This window comes from Amphiprion ocellaris, chromosome 13 (assembly GCF_022539595.1).
Source record: "Amphiprion ocellaris isolate individual 3 ecotype Okinawa chromosome 13, ASM2253959v1, whole genome shotgun sequence".
Taxonomy (NCBI): Eukaryota; Metazoa; Chordata; class Actinopteri; family Pomacentridae; genus Amphiprion; species Amphiprion ocellaris.
The window spans coordinates 31005091-31021339 of record NC_072778.1 but is presented as its reverse complement, the minus strand read 5'-3'; the positions used below and the strand labels follow the sequence as shown (position 1 = coordinate 31021339).

General features: G+C 42.2%; 2 protein-coding genes across 2 annotated transcripts; both read left to right on the top strand.

Annotated features, from left to right (window-relative positions):
- The first annotated feature begins 72 nt into the window (after positions 1 to 72).
- Positions 73 to 3325, top strand: zgc:110843 (uncharacterized protein LOC541492 homolog). The gene is made up of 3 exons (XM_023268836.3): positions 73 to 252; positions 1568 to 1770; positions 2565 to 3325. Exons 1-3 carry the CDS (start codon positions 174 to 176, stop codon positions 2652 to 2654), a joined length of 372 nt encoding a protein of 123 aa, XP_023124604.1. The 5' UTR covers positions 73 to 173; the 3' UTR covers positions 2655 to 3325.
- Positions 3326 to 6892: 3567 nt separating this feature from the next.
- cxxc5b (CXXC finger protein 5b) lies at positions 6893 to 9489 on the top strand. The gene is made up of 2 exons (XM_023268845.3): positions 6893 to 7050; positions 7883 to 9489. Exon 2 carries the CDS (start codon positions 8070 to 8072, stop codon positions 8961 to 8963), a length of 894 nt encoding a protein of 297 aa, XP_023124613.1. The 5' UTR covers positions 6893 to 7050; positions 7883 to 8069; the 3' UTR covers positions 8964 to 9489.
- The last annotated feature ends 6760 nt before the right edge of the window (positions 9490 to 16249 follow it).

Sequence of the window (16249 nt, the reverse complement as noted above, 5' to 3'; positions counted from 1 at the left end):
TACTTCTTGCCTCAACTGACACTCTTTGTTTCCGCCCTGAGCTCTGATTGGCTGCTGCGCGGTGACGTGCGTACGGAGCACAGCGCTGCCGGAGCGGACAGAGTTCACGTAAAAGCTCCTCGGTTGACCTTGTTGCCGCTGAGCCGCAAACAGCGCACCGTCCAGGGAAAAACATGACAACCCCAGGTTTACCTCCCTTACCGATGCCTCCGATGCCCGCGTTAAGCAGCTCGGGTTTCAGGCTAACGAAAGGTAAAGTACCGAAGCTAGCTGGTTAGTAGCATGCTAGCATGAAATGACTTGTTTTTGTTTGTGGCTAATGTAAACTTAACGTCAGCTAACTAACTACACCTAAAATTGCAGTTGCATGGAGGCTGTTTCATGTAAATTAAGTTTAAAGTTATAAAAAATAAGATACAGCTACTTAATCACTACATTATCAGCCGCTGCTCCTTGTGCCTGGCTAACCGCCATGTAGCTGCTAGCTAAACGTCCGGCCAGCCGAGTTGGACGCAGGTTGTGTTTCCAACTTTAGTCTGGACCCTCCACACTTGGAGGGGATCCCAGCATCTACCGAAGCGGTGTCTTCATGCCTCTGGCTGCTCCAGCGAAGCAACTAATCAGCTGATCCAGACTGACAGCAGGGCCTCCGTGTTCCTCAAGTCCCAAACTCCGCATCATGTGATTCTCAGCGGATAATCCTCCCTCTCTGGTGTTTGCAAAAAAAAGAGGGCAATTTCACGAGTCGTGCTCAAACTGAAAAGCCCCTGCACATACCTCTCAGTTTAACAGTTCCCTCTGTACGTAATAGTCATGCTTTGTTCATTACAAAACCCTCCTCTTTGAGACAGAGCTGCAACAACTCACCAATTAGTTTACAACTGTTAGATAATTGGTTAATCAGTTAGGGTAGTTGTTTTTTTTTTTTTCAAAGGAAAAAGTCTAAACGCTGAGATTGCAGCTCCTAAAATGTGAATATTCGCTGGTTTCTTTCCTATGATAGTAAACTGAGTATCTTTTTGTTACACATGCTCATGCAATATTTGCAAAATGCTGCAACAAGACATCAGTAAAAGAACACTCTTAAAAACAGGGCACTTGAGGATGTCATCTTGCATTTTCTGGTGTTTTATTGACCAAAAAACTAGTTGGGCAATATGTAATAGTTAATGGAAACAGTAGTTAGCTGCAGCCGCCTTGGAAGATAAAGGATGTGTGATTTATTTTTGGTGCAGGATGTTGGTTTAGTGAACAAAACTGAAGTATCAGAAACCTTAGAATGTAGAAATGTGATTAAATTTACATTTTTCACCTCGTGAAACTGTGAAATGGTTAATATCACGGATTGATGTCATGTAACGACGGGTGGGCTTTAGTGGGAAGTATGCCAACATGTAACTATGTAGCAAAGACACAATAATAGTTTAACTCCGGTCTGGCAAATGTAGCATTCAGATGGTATTTAAATGTGCAGCTGGCTGACATAAAATGTTTCCAGTTCACCCAGAGTGACCAGTTTTTTGCAGACTAACTTTCCTGCATCTGTTTGCTCACCATGTCTCTCCAGAGCATTTCGTGGTCGCCGTGCCTGTGGCTGTGGTCGCAGCCATTGGGGGTTTCCTAGTCAGCCACTACCTGAGCAGGAGGGGCTGTAAAAAGGGCCAGGTGAACGCATCCATCAGCAAAGACAGTCCCAAAGTGGTCCACAGCTTCGACATGGAGGATATCGGCACCAAGGCTGTGTATTGCCGCTGCTGGAAGTCAAAGAAGGTCAGACAAAACTCCCCAAAGCTTTCTACATGTACAGGACAGACTTTGACTCCTCAGTAGAGTCAAGGCAAGTGATGTTCTTGGTATCCCTGATTGACACGCAGTCCGACGTGCAACATGCATTGAAAGTTTCCCACCGCGGAGCTCTGCTAAACATATCAGAGGAAACACTCGCTGACCCTGAGCTCTGGCTTCGGTTACAATCTCAATTTAACCCAGTGGGCAGCAGTTGTTTTGTTTAGAGGTTATATTTGAGAATGAGCGACCCGAAATGCACCCGAGTGGCTCTAGAGGTCCACAAGATGCATAAACAAAGTGGGAAAAATTACCTCACGGACACAGAAAGGAGAAAATGTGGAATAAAATCATGATCTGAGCAAAATTCAGAAGAACTGTGGTGATCAGGTGGCTTGTCGGGCTGCCTGGATACAAAGCATGAGACTCCAATTCAAGGCTGAAAGTACAATTTAGACGTTCTGACAGCCTTTTTGTTGATGTGGAGTAGGAAAGTTTGGACTTCTATATGCGTACTTAACCACTAATGGCGCAACTTTAAAGACAAAATATGCACGATTCCTCTAAAAGAGCAGATGCCCATATCTAGTTTTGATTTATAAACCTTGATTTTATTCAGTCAAGCTCTTCAAGATCAGTCGTATTCACCTCCCATGTGCTTACTGTTTGTTTTAAATCCTGATTGGCCAACAGCAACTCCCTCATATCATACAGTACAACGTGCTGAAACTTGATAAGGGCACATTTTGTTTTTCTGACGCTGTGTGTTCTCCCTACAGTTCCCATACTGCGACGGCGCTCACGCCAAGCACAACGAGGAAACCGGGGACAACGTCGGGCCGCTCATCATCAAGAAGAAGGATGCCTAACCCGACCTCCTGGACTCCTCAGTTTCCCCCGATCGTTAATCATCATTGCAGTGTCACGTCGACGGTTGCACTTCATAGCTCAGAACAAGTCCTTAAAGTATTCTGATTTCATACGATCATAACTCTGTATTCAAACTAACATCAAAGGTCATTTCAGGACAGATAAGGAGGGGACTTTGACAATCAGCACGGCCAGACATGGAGGCATTGTGACTTTACTCATGCAGAGTTTGTTTAAAATTCTCACTGGACCTGGTGTAAATAAAATATTTCTCCAATGCGGGCATCGTGCCTTCATGTCTGGTGTCACCTGTGAGGCCCCCCCCCTTGTCTTATTGGCTCCTGTAGGTGTGGAGCAGGTGGTGGAAACATGACACCGGCCCTCAGTCCAGTGTTTGAATTCAGCGTAGGCCTTATCTTCAAATCTACAGCCCAGACTCTGAACAAACACCAAACCCATGTGAATTTTACACACTAGGATTTGTTTTGCTGATAGAAGTTTGTCTTAAATTAATTAATGAGCTGTTTGTAACCTGCTTTCTGAGGAAACTGCTGTATTATCTGTAAAGTGCTTGAAGCTTTTTCATCAGATTTATTTTGTACTGGCTGCGGTGCGTCTGGTTTGTCGATTCATTGTTCTGTATATTGTGAATAAAACTTGAGTGATCAGATTTGTTTTTTTTTGGTTTTTTTTGGAGTTTCTCGCTGGGGTCAAACTATATGTTTGTGTTTTTTTACCACCGGATTACTTCAACTGTGTATGTGAAACAGAGCAGTGTGTTTATGGATTAACAGTGGGGTAATGAGTGAACAGGCCTGGTGGTGACTGCAGCGGGATCACATCAGGCCAGTTCACTGCTGCAGTGGCCATTTTAAGACGCTGCAGTACCTGCGGCGGTCGCTAGAAGACGCTGTGTTTGCACGGATAGCCCCGGACAGCCAGACGGTGTAGTGTGTAGTGTGCTGGGCCCCTGCTCCCATAGTGACACGCACACACACACGGACGGATGGATACGCGCACACACACGCACGCACGAGGTATTTGGCCGCGTGCCAGATGCAAGGGAGGGCTCCGAGAAGAGGTGGAGTGGACTCAGCCATCCCTGAGTGAGGAGTCACCTTTAGTAGACAGCTGCTCCACGGAGAGGAGGATCTGCTGTGAGACTGGAAAACTGTAGCAGCATTAGCATGAAGGCTAGGTAGTTTAAATATGGAGGACTGAAAAACTACAATAATATTAGCACGAAGGTTAGTTAGTTTAAATATGGAGGGCTAAAAAAAAAACTATGATAATATTAGCATGAAGGCTAGGTAGTTTAAATATGGAGGACTGGAAAAACTACAATAATATTAGCACGAAGGCTAGTTAGTTTAAATATGGAGGGCTAAAAAAAAACTATGATAATATTAGCATGAAGGCTAGGCAGTTTAAACACAGGGCTAAAACTACAATAATATTAGCCTGAAGACTAGGTAGTTTAAACACAGAGGGCTAAAAAAACTACAATAATATTAGCACGAAGGCTAGTTAGTTTAAACACAGGGCTAAAAAAAATGACAATAATATTAGCATGAACGCTACTTAGTTTAAATATGGAGGGCTAAAAAAACTACAATAATATTAGCATGAAGGCTAGGTAGTTTAAACACGGGGCTAAAAAAATGACAATAATATTAGCATGAAGGCTAGTTAATTTAAATATAGAGGGCTTAAAAATAATTACAATATATTAGCATGAAGGAGAGGTAGTTTAAATATGGAGGGCTAAAAATAACTACAATAACATTAGCATGATGGTTAGGTAGTTTAAATATGGAGGGCTAAAAATACCTACAATAACATTAGCATGACGGCTAGGTAGTTTAAACATGGAGGGCTAAAAAAACAAAAAACTACAATAATATTAGCATGAAGGCTAGGTAGTTTGAACATGTAGGGCTAAAAAAATACAATAATATTAGCATGAAGACTAGGCAGTTTAAATATGGAGGACTGAAAAACTACAATAATATTAGCATGAAGGCTAGATAGTTTAAATATGGAGGACTGAAAAAACTACAATTATATTAGCATGTAGGCTCGGTAGTTTAAACATGGAGGGCTAAAAAAAATACAATAATATTAGCATGAAGGCTAGTTAATTTAAACACAGAGGGCTAAAAAAACTACAATAACACTAGTATGAAGGCTATGTAGTTTAAAAATGGAGGGCCAAAAAAATACAATAATATTAGCATGAAGGCTGGGTAGTTTAAATACGGGGGAATAAAAAAACTACAATAACATTAGCATGAAAGCTAGGCAGTGTAAACACGGGGGACTGCTAAAGACTACAACAAAATTAGCATGAAGTCTACGTAGTTTAAACATGGGGGACTGCTAAAGACTACAACAACATTAGCATGAAGGCTAGGCAGTTTAAACATGGGGGACTGAAAAAACTACAATAACATTAGCATGAAGGCTAGGTAGTTTAAACATGGGGGACTGCTAAAGACTACAACAACATTAGCATGAAGGTTAGACAGTGTAAACATGGGGGACTGAAAAAACTACAACATTAGCATGAAGGCTAATTATTTTAAATATGTTATTAAACACACCACTAAAACTACAACAACATTAGCATGAAGGCTAATCATTTTAAATATGTTATTAAACAGACTACTAAAACTACAACAACAAAAGGAGGAAGGCTAGTAATTGTAAATGTACAAACCCACTGACTGCTAAACGTAAAGCAACATGAGTGTGAAGGGTGGTTACTTTAAATATAGTAACAAAGAAAATGCCAACTTTTTCACAACTTTAGCATGAAGGCCAGTAATTTTGAGTCTGTTAACACACACGGACTACTAAAATTACATTGACATTAGCATGGAGGCTAGTCATTTTAAAAATAGGTGTGTGCTAAAACTAAGGCCACATTAGCATGATGGCTTATCATTTTAAATAAGCTATTATACTACTTGCTAAAATAGCAGCATTTCATTGAGACTACTCATTTTAAATATGCTAAAACAAAGTGACAGCTTAAACTACACCAACATCAATATGAAGGCCAGACATTTTCAATATGCTAACACATGATGGCAGCTAAAACTACAAAAACAGTAGCATGACGGCTAATTATTTTAAATGAGCTAACATGCTAGGACGGCTAAAGCTGCGACAACATTAACATGAAGGCTAGTTGTATTTAATATGGGTAACTGCTAAAACTACAACAACATTAGCATGAAGGTTAGTTGTATTCAATATGGGTAACTGCTAAAACTCCAACAACATTAGCATGAAGGCTAGTTGTATTCAATATGGGTAACTGCTAAAACTACAACAACATTAGCATAATTACAAACATTTTAAATATGTTAACAGTGACTACCAAAACTATAGCAATATTAGCAAGAAGGCTAATTATTCGAAATATGGGTGACTGCTAAAGCTATAGCAAGATTAGCATGTAGGCTAATCAGTGTAAATATGTAATTAACACCTGGTACCCGCTGAAACTACAGAAAACATTAGGATGAGAGCTACTCTGTTTAAATACAGTAACGCACAGTAACTGCTAAAATACAGCAACAATAGCACAAAGATCAGCCATTCTATGAATTAATTTCCATCTACTCTTTTCAACTAAGAACTATTTAAAACAAAATGTCAGTAATTTGTGTTTGTTCATGCTACATTTGTTATAAAATAGTGTTAGAACATTAAGTACTTGCAGAATAATTGCACCAAGATGTTCAAAATTACATTGTAAAGTTGTATAACTGTTATCATATAGCAAAGAGCTCATTTTTCAACACAAAGCTTAATGTCATTTATTGAACAGAGATTACTAATAAATACTAAATTGGCATATTTTGTTGACATGAAGTCAAATTTCACTGTTGTGTTATTTAATTGTCATAAATAATAATGACAATTTAATTTTCTCATTGTTTTTTTTCTATTTACAGTATTCTTTTTGGTGAATGGTTTTTTAGTTTTGCTGTTAAATGTAAACATGGTGTGTCTGATAATAATAATAATAATAATATGTGCTTCTTGGTTTCCCTCTAACGCCCATGTTAATTGACTGGCTGGATGTATTTGATGTTTCGGGCTGCTGCATGTGTTTATATGGTGTTTATTCTGTCAGCTGTTGTGTATGTCGAGCCGATCCTGTGGATATTATGGGGTCGCTCTGACCACAGCCTCGTCTGCAGAGTCCAGTTCGCATTTTGAGCGACGCCCCCAAATTCCGTGCAGAGTGTTTGCAGACCCTCCGGGACGGAGAGGTGGAGGAGGAATCGGCAGCTCCGCCGTCCGTGTACGCTACGATCACCTCGCCATTAGTTCATGACTTCATCATATCTTTGACAGGAGAGTTCGGGTTGTATTTGGAAGGTAAGCGGGGACGTTTTCTCGACACTTGCTGATGATTTTCGCTGGTTTGTTTTGTCGCCTTTTCCTGCGCGCTGCGCCGTGTCGCAGCGACCACTCGGACTGTGGTCAGCTCGCCGTGGCGTCGGTCGAGCACCGTCTTCTTAGGTAACCGTAATCACGCTGAAACGATCGATCTGGCTGCCGGATCGACCCGCCACAAGCTTTATACAGCTATCCTGTAATAGCATATGTGTCCCGTGTTTAATCGGTGGAATAGTTTTCTACAAATGTGGACATGAATATAGCCTGGTCTTTTTTTATCCACAGCAACCGCATCGTTGCGCACCTCGCTCCTCGTCGTCGATACCAGACAAAAGACAGCCTGTTTTTTTACGGTCCCTAATTTAGTGTTTCTCTGTTGAGCTTAAGCTTTGGCTGGCACACATAACAGCAGTCGTCAAAATGTATTTGAAAAGCGCGCTCCACATTTGACCTGCGCATATGCGCATATCTTTGCATATTGTTGTCGCTCTGTTATTGATTGCATTGATATACCGTGAAATTCTTAAAGGGATACTGCCTCCTGTATGCGGAAATCATTGGCAGAGCATGTACTGTCACATACAAGGCTGTGCTCACCTCTGCTGGAGTGGTTTTATTTCTGAACCTATATACATATATGTTATTTTTGTGTTTAAACGCAGATTCTGTGCACTCTGCTTCTCTGACACTGCTTGGTAGCTTTGGCTAAGGAAATATCTTGCAGTCTTATCTTCCGTGTTTACTCTCTGTATTTGTCTCTCCAACATTTCTATTCTTAACCTTCCTCTCTTCATCCCCTATTCATTTGTAGCTCTCCAGGACTCTGAGGCTGCTGCAGAGAATGGGAATAGGGACACAGGCCAAGGCTTGCCATTTTGGCTGAAGTAACAGCAGGACGGTTGTCAACCCCGCATCGGCTTCAATCCCCTTCTCCCTCACCTCTCCTCCCACACACTCACACTCACAAGGACAGACACCCCCCGAGCACAGCCACTGCTATGTCCACCGCGGTAGACATCGCTGGCCCTTCCTCCCCAGATCAGGCCCACAGCAGCGCTAAAATCCCCAATGAGCCTCTGAGACCGAGCCTGAAGCGCTCCAGCCACCCCTACAGCCTCTCCCATTACATCTCCACCCCTTCCCCGGCCGTGGATGTGAAAGGCCTGATCCAGCCCTCCCCGGAACAGCAGCGGGCCGCCCAGCCCGGCCACACTAAGCCTCGCCGGGCCCCTTCCTGGCCCGACATGTGGGAGTCGCCCAGCGGGCTCCACCTGGCCCACGCCGCAGAGCTGCTGATGCGCGCCGGGCTGCTGGCTCTCACACCCGCCACCACAGAGCAGGCCGGCCTGGGAGCACAGAGCAGCCAGCCGGCTAAAAGGGAGGCTACAGAGGCAAAAGGGGGAAAGGGAGACGGTGAGGGAGGCGGATCGGGGCCCGAGGAGGAGGAAGAGGACTCCTCTGGATGTGGCACTGACTTCCAACCCTTCCTGGGTGCCTGGTTCCCCTTCAGCCCCGCTCTGTTCCCCCTGGCAGGCTTCCAGATGGGGGGAGGCCACTGGAGGAGCACGGCCATGGGAGCTGAGGGCATCGAGGGGCTGGTGGCCGAGGGCTACTCTCCCAGCTCTCTGGGTGGAGGCAGCGGAGGGAGGAGGAAGAGGAAGAGGTGCGGGGAGTGCATACCGTGCCGACGTCAGACGAACTGCGAACAGTGCAGCAGCTGCCGCAATCGCAAGAGGGGACACCAGATCTGTAAATACAGGAAGTGTGAGGAGCTGAAGAGGAAGCCTGGAGGGCCCGGGTTTGAGAGCAGAGTGTCTGGGTTTGATCTAAGGGGGTCCGACTTTACTTTGGGTCTGGCACAGGAGAGAAGCAGCGGAGCCTTGGATGGATAGTAATGCTTGTGGTGGCAGCATTTGTCAGAGGATCCTGGTTGGATGATTGTTGAGGAGCTGCAGTTCAATAAAAACACACAGGACACCATGTTAACATTCTCAGACTGTGGTTCAGAGATCTTCAGATCTGGGGTTTAGCGAGGAGCTGCAGCTCCATTTAAGAATGTCCACACTCGTTCCCATCCTTTCTTTTGACAATCAGAGAATTGGAGAGGAGAGAAAGAAGGATACCAATGTGTGTCAATATTTAGATGACGACAAAAATGCTGTAAATAGACTGTAAATATCTGGAAAACATTATGTCTTTTTGTTTTTTTACATTGCTTTCCAGTTTGGATGTATTGTGCTTCAACATAAGAAGGAGCCAAATGTTTTTGTTTCTAATGGGGAGTTTTGGTTTCTGTTGTTCTGACGTCACTGCATCAGTAAGAAACGAATGAGTTCAGCCTCGGCTAAATTATTTCATGTGCAACTTGTACTGTATAGCTCTGTTTGCCCTTTTGAAATAAAAGAAATTTGCCATGTGCACTTGTCTACAAGGTTTATGCCACGTCTCTATGTGTGTGTGTGTGTGTGTGTGTTTGTTTTTAATTGGACGTGTGTGTCTTTGCAGCCGTGCGCACACGTGTGTTCATGTGTGTGCGAGTTTGTGTGGATTATGAGTCACCTAATGGTGTGGCTGAGAGCCTTATCGCAACCCCACAGACGCACACACACAAACACACCTACACGCTGCCTTGGCAAGTCCGGTGCATGCACTCGAGCACACCTAACCTGACACGCAACACACATTCACCCAGCACTCCTGATGCGATTCTGCGTTAGACGAGTGTGTGTATCACATGCAGATTTTTTTTTTTAAACACTCAGACAGCTGGACTGAGGCTACAGGGTGGGTTTTTTCTTTTTTTTTTCTTTTTTTTTCCTCCTGCTTGTTGCCGTAACGATGGCTGATGTGATAAGACCTTCTTCCTCGGCGCCACACTCCAGGGGACCGCAGGGAAGACGTAACCATGGCAACGGCCGGCCCGAGGTGTCACGCTATAATTGGGCCACGGCTGCACTTCCTGTGAGCCTTCAGTCAGGGGGGATCGCAGAGGGACTGTGTGTGTGTGCGTGCGTGTGTGTGTGTGCGTGCGTGTGTGTGCATCTGTGGGGGTGGGGGGGAGGGGGTTGCGTGTGTGTGTGTGTGTGTGTGTGTGTGTGTGTGTGTGTGTGTGTGTTTGTCAAGCAGGCAGAGAGAGAGAGAGAGAGAGAGAAAGCACTGCACGCCAGCCAACGCAGGACACTGCCAACTCATGGAGAAAAGCAGCGAGCTCCAACATCATGCTATTACAACGCTCCCACTGAATGAGAAACACAGTCTTTTAGTTTGAGTCCACAGTCTAGTGTTTCTTCATCTCCCAGACAAAGGGGGAATTTCAAATTCTTGGATCTGCAGCTTTTTTTCTCTCCTCTCTCTCTCTCTTCAGTGCCTTTCTAGTGATTTGGAGCTTAATCCCCCCCCTCCCCACCCTCCTCCTCCTCCTCCTCCACCACCACCACCTCCTTCTCCACCCCCTCCCCTCCACGGTCTCGTCACACATGCACACACACACACACACACACACACACATGCACACACACACACACACACATACACCGGAAATCTGTGTCACCCGCTGCCCAGCAGGTCCAGTGACTCCCTGAACGCCTGCAGTCTGGCTCCACTGGCCTGCAAGATGGCAGGAGAGACGGGGGAGGAAAAAGGGGGGATTGAACGGAGGACAGAGAAGAGGAGGAGGTGGCGGAGGAGGAGGGGGGGGGAGGGTTGTGAGGGAGAGAGTTGGGGGAGGTGGTGGTGGAAAGCGGATCCAGGGAGAGGGTGAAGAGGGGTGGGGGAGACGTGGTGAAGGGCAGGGAGGGAGAGAGAGAGAGCGGGTGAGATGAAAAGCAGGCCACAGGGGGAGAGGAAAGAGAAACGCAGGGAGGAGGACGGGGGAGATGGACAGCAGGGGGATGAAGATAACCAGACAAAGGAGGAGAAGGAGTGAAATGCGGCGAGATGCGGGGAGGTTAATGATGGATGCGTTGTCCGGATAGCCGGTGTGCGCCGTCACAGACCCCCGTGGAGCTTACATATGTTAGCATCGGCGGCTCTGCCCACTGTGGAGGAAAAACTCCCCTCACATGCAAACACGCTGCAGTGGAGCAACCTGCCAGCCCAAGGCAACCTGCGCTGGAGCTGGGCGGACCCCTCGCTCACGAGCCAGGCCTTTGAAATTTTGGCCACTGCGTGCGCTCGGAGACACTGTGTCTCATTGTGAATGTTTTCTTTTTTCCTCCCGTTGGCCGTGTACCCAGCGTTAGGAAATGTGTAACAGCTTTGCAGCAACAGCATCTTTCTGAGATCACTCCTCATTACGCCTCTGTTATCCATTTGTGTTCACTTTTATGGAAAACATGCTACTCCTGCGGCAGAAAACACAATGACCCTCTCACATCCCTGAAAAGCTCCGGCTCATCTGCCTTCAGGTTGTATTTTGGTGACACCGGAGGTCAAAGGGGACTCTTGACCTTTGACCCTTAAAGCTGTTAAAGGTGGTTTCAGAATAGAACAACTTCTATAAACAGCGTCGTGTTCATGCTGCTAATGAAAAACAAGCATGACGACTGAAAATGATATTCCATTTGTTTGCAATTAAAAATCTTAACTGGTGTCTTTCAGTCTAATCACAAAAAATAACCATGAAATCAGGAATTACCTCCAAAAATGTTCTCACATTTGGATCCTTGGAGGTAATGTGTACTCTAAAACCTGTTAACTTCAGCATGCTGCTGATTGTTTAACCCTCCTGTTCTCCTCATTTATGGGCACCAAAAAACATTGTTTTCTTGTCTGAAAAAAATCCAAAAAATCTGCAAAAAAAATTCCTCAAATTTCTGAAAATTTGCAGAACCTTCTGGAAGAAAATTCTAATTCCTTGAAAGTTTCGCCTAAAAGTTTTATTTTAAAAAAATCCCCCAAATTTGACAAGAAAATTCTTCTAAATATTTTCAAAAAATGAGTAAAAATCTTCCAAAAAATCCTATAAATATCTAAAGTGATTACATATATATATATCAGTAAAACTTCTAATATTTTCTTTAAGAACATTCATATAAAAATCAACCAAAATCCAGTGAAATTCGCTGGATTTTGGTTGATTTTTATGTGAATACTCGTAAGAAACATTTTTTTAACATTTTTTTTTCCAAAAAAAAATGTTTCAAAAATTTTCCAAAAATGTTGAAAATGTGGACACCAGAAGTTTCACTGTGAAAATATTTTTTTTCTCCCACATTTTCACACTTTAAAACGGGTCAATTTTGACCCTCAAGACGACACGAGGGTTAATAGAAGCTTCCAGAAAGTTAGTCAAAGCACGGCGATAAAATCTGTCTGTGGTGCAGTGATATTTGATCATGGCTTGTTTTCGCACCACCTCATGATGTGGACTTGATCGTTACCAATGATTATTGATCCTGGACTCACTTCTCTTCTTTCTAGAGAGCAGCACATCTTGACCGGAGCTGAGATGTCCGTTAGCTCTTCAGTTTTGTGACATTCCTTGAATATATAATGAATAAATAAATGGGTCAATATAATTGCGGGACTTTTTGTATCATAGTTGACATTTTTGCTGTTTACAGGCCTACAATCAACACGGTCGTCTAAAACCAAACACCACATGGTATTTTTACACAAAGATTCTTCTAAAATATTATATATACAATTGAGTAAAATTTAAATTGAAAGTTATTAAGATATTGTAGTAACACTGTCCACACTTGACTCACGCACTATTTTATATTAAATAACTCAGAAAGCCTTGGAGTCTGGCCAGTCTTTTCTTCAGGAGGAAATGACATCATGTGGAGCAGGTCATGTGATCTGGAATTAACACACTTCCTTTAGATGTGTTTTTGTAACGGGGAACTTAGTTGAAAGTGATTTCTGGGACACAGATACAATTTGTTATTTTCCATATAAAATCTGATATATTACCAAAAAAGAAATATCTGTCATGATTATCTCAACTTAATAAAAAGAACACAATCAAAACTATTTTTGAATAAACTCATTGTATTATTGTTTAGCTAATTAGAAGGTGGTTGTTATTAAATTTGGACAGTTATTTAGTTGACATTTTAGTGATATCCAGTCAATTTTTATTAATAAATGATTGTTTCCAGAATAAATAATTATGGAATTTGTAAAGACGGGCTGCACAGTGGTGTAGTGGTTAGCACTTTCGCCTTGCAGCGAGAAGATCCCTGGTTCGCGTCCCGGCTTTCCCGGGATCTTTCTGCATGGAGTTTGCATGTTCTCCCTGTGCATGCGTGGGTTCTCTCCGGGTACTCCGGCTTCCTCCCACAGTCCAAAAATATGCTGAGGTTCATTGATTACTCTAAATTGCCCGTAGGTGTGAATGTGAGAGTGATTGTTTGTCTTTGTATGTAGCCCTGTGACAGACTGGTGACCTGTCTAGGGTGTCCCCTGCCTTCACCTGAGTCAGCTGGGATAGACTCCAGCACCCCCCATGACCCTAGTGAGGATTAAGCGGTGTATAGATAATGGATGGATGGATGGAATTTGTAAAGACATGATCATAATGAACATAAATAAAACATTAGTTTTTTTGCTTTTAATAGAAATGTATGCAAGATATACCCCATGGACTTCAAAAGTCCCTCAATTATATATTGACCCAAATGATAATTAGCAATAATGGACTGCAGCAATGTCTCAACCCTCCTGTTATCCTCATTTACAGGCACCAGAAAATATTGTTTCCTTGTCTGAAAAAAATCCAAAAAATCTGCAAAAAAATTCCACGAATTTCAGAAAATTTGCAAAACCTTCAGGAAGAAAATTCCAATAATTCCTTAAAAGTTTCCCTTAAAAGTTTTATTTAAAAAACAAAATCCCCCAAATTTGGCAAGAAAATTCTTCTAAATATTTTCAAGAAATTAGTAAAAATCTTCCAAAAAATCCTAAAAATATCTAAGTGATGACATATATATCATATAATTTTCTTAAGAACATTCACATAAAAATCAACCAAAATCCAGCGAAATTCGCTGGATTTTGGTTGATTTTTTTGTGTGAATGTTTTTAAGAAACAATTTTAACATTTCTTTTTTTCCACCAAAAAATGTTCAAAGATTTCCCAAAAATGTTGAAAATGTGGACATCAGAAGTTTCACTGTGAAAATATACATTTTTTCCCACGTTTTCAAACTTTACAACGGGTCAATTTTGACCCGCAGGACGACAGTAGGGTTAACTTACCAACCGAGAGATGTCAAACTATATATATTTTTCTCATGATGTCATGAAAAGAGCTTCAGTACATAGTTTAGAACCAAACTTACCTGCCGTACTGTAAGTGAAGACGTGGTTAAGAGCTTTTAGCCTTAGCACAATGCTTACAGCTAAATGTTTATGTTAGCATGCTACCTTACTGTTGTTTCAATGGAAATGGCACTCTTGAACTTATCCCTAATAAACAGAAAGTGGTGTTCGCTAAATGCTTGCAGTTTAAATAATGAGAACACGGCAGCTATTCCATCAAGTAGCCATCAAGGTTAACCATTTAGCAAGCTAACAAGTGGCTAACATTGGTAGGAAATGCAAGTTGAAAAAATTAGGCCATTTTGATATTGACCTGAGACACTAAACAAATTAAGAAGACGACTTTATATCACTAAAATTTTAATATGCTAACATACAAAACACTAAAATATGAACCTAAGTGACCCCCACCATTTCTGAAACCAACAGTAAACAATTCATGAACTCAGAGTTTTTGGAAAATTCTACTCAAGAGGTCTTGAATAGCACAAATGGGGAGAATTTAGAGCTACAAGCTGTACACTCGAACCCATTCAAAGGCGCCACATTTGTCTCATTCACCAGCTTAGCATGAAATCATGCTAACAGCTAGCTAATTAGCGCGAAAGACAAAGTACAGTCAGTATAAATGCAAATGTCATTAGTTTTTGCAGTTTAGCGTTGACCAAAGTACTGAAGAAATAACATTTACAACTCTAAACAAGATTTCAAGGTATTTCCACAATAATATAGGAGGAAAACGTCTCCAATGTGGATCAAAGTGATGAAACAATCAAACAGCCAACAGTCCAGAAATGCCATCCCTGTAGCCATGCCTCCAGTGTTCGCTCATTTATTCGTTTTCCACAGTCGCAGTATTGTAAACGGCAAAAATGCCCTGTTCAGTTAGACACACTAGTAAATGTAAAATACAAATATGCACACAGGTTACTAGATAAAAATAAGATGGTATAGTCAAACATACATGCTCTCCCAGATAATCATCAGTATATAATATAGAAATCAGTGTGATACAGGAATAAAAATCACATGTCTGCGCCTGATTAATACTGACAACACTCGTTTATAATGATTTAGTTGTTATATCTTTTTAAAGCATCATAAATAGGAGGAATAGTGTTTAAAAGACAGGTTTTTACCATCAATGGTGTAAATTATTAAGGTGTTAGGTTGGGTTATGAAGTGAAAGTAGGCTTGATTATGATTTTACTGTTAAAAATGTTATGCAAAGTGTACTAAGTTTTAGTATATAGGCCATTTTAGAAGAAAAACAAGCCATTTTTTAGAATTATATAAGAGTTTATTATACATGTTTTATTCATTTTACAGAGCACACAGTTATAAGGTATTGTTTTTACTTTTTAGAAGTCAGATTAAAGCTTTAATGGTCAAAACATGAAAGACAACACTCCGTACCCAAATGAGGAACTCCTAACTTGAGTTTCATTGTCACACTAAACTGTTCAATTATAACCTGAATTATTACACATAAACAAATGAGAAGAAATGTTGCAACTACTGAGGCATCATTACACAGTAAGCAAAAAGCTGCTAAATGTTTGAAATCCTGATTTATTGCACCTCCTCACAATGACTTCACTGAGAAAATTAGAAGTTCTCAGTTTTATTGTGTCTCAGATTGTATATGAGGCTTGCTGTCATGCAGTCAGGTGCTTCTGGTGTCCTAATTTCACCTTTCGGGGAGGACAGAAAGCAATCGAGGGCACCGGCAGGCTGATACAGCAGATAGAAACACAACAACAAGTCAATGACATGCACTCTCTTAAGGAACAAAGATGAACGGGCTCCTACAATGCTTTACTGGGAAACCCAACACTGTCCTACTATATATAGCGGGGCTTTTCACACTGTGTGCATGACTGCTCGTGTCGAGTCACATGATTCAAGA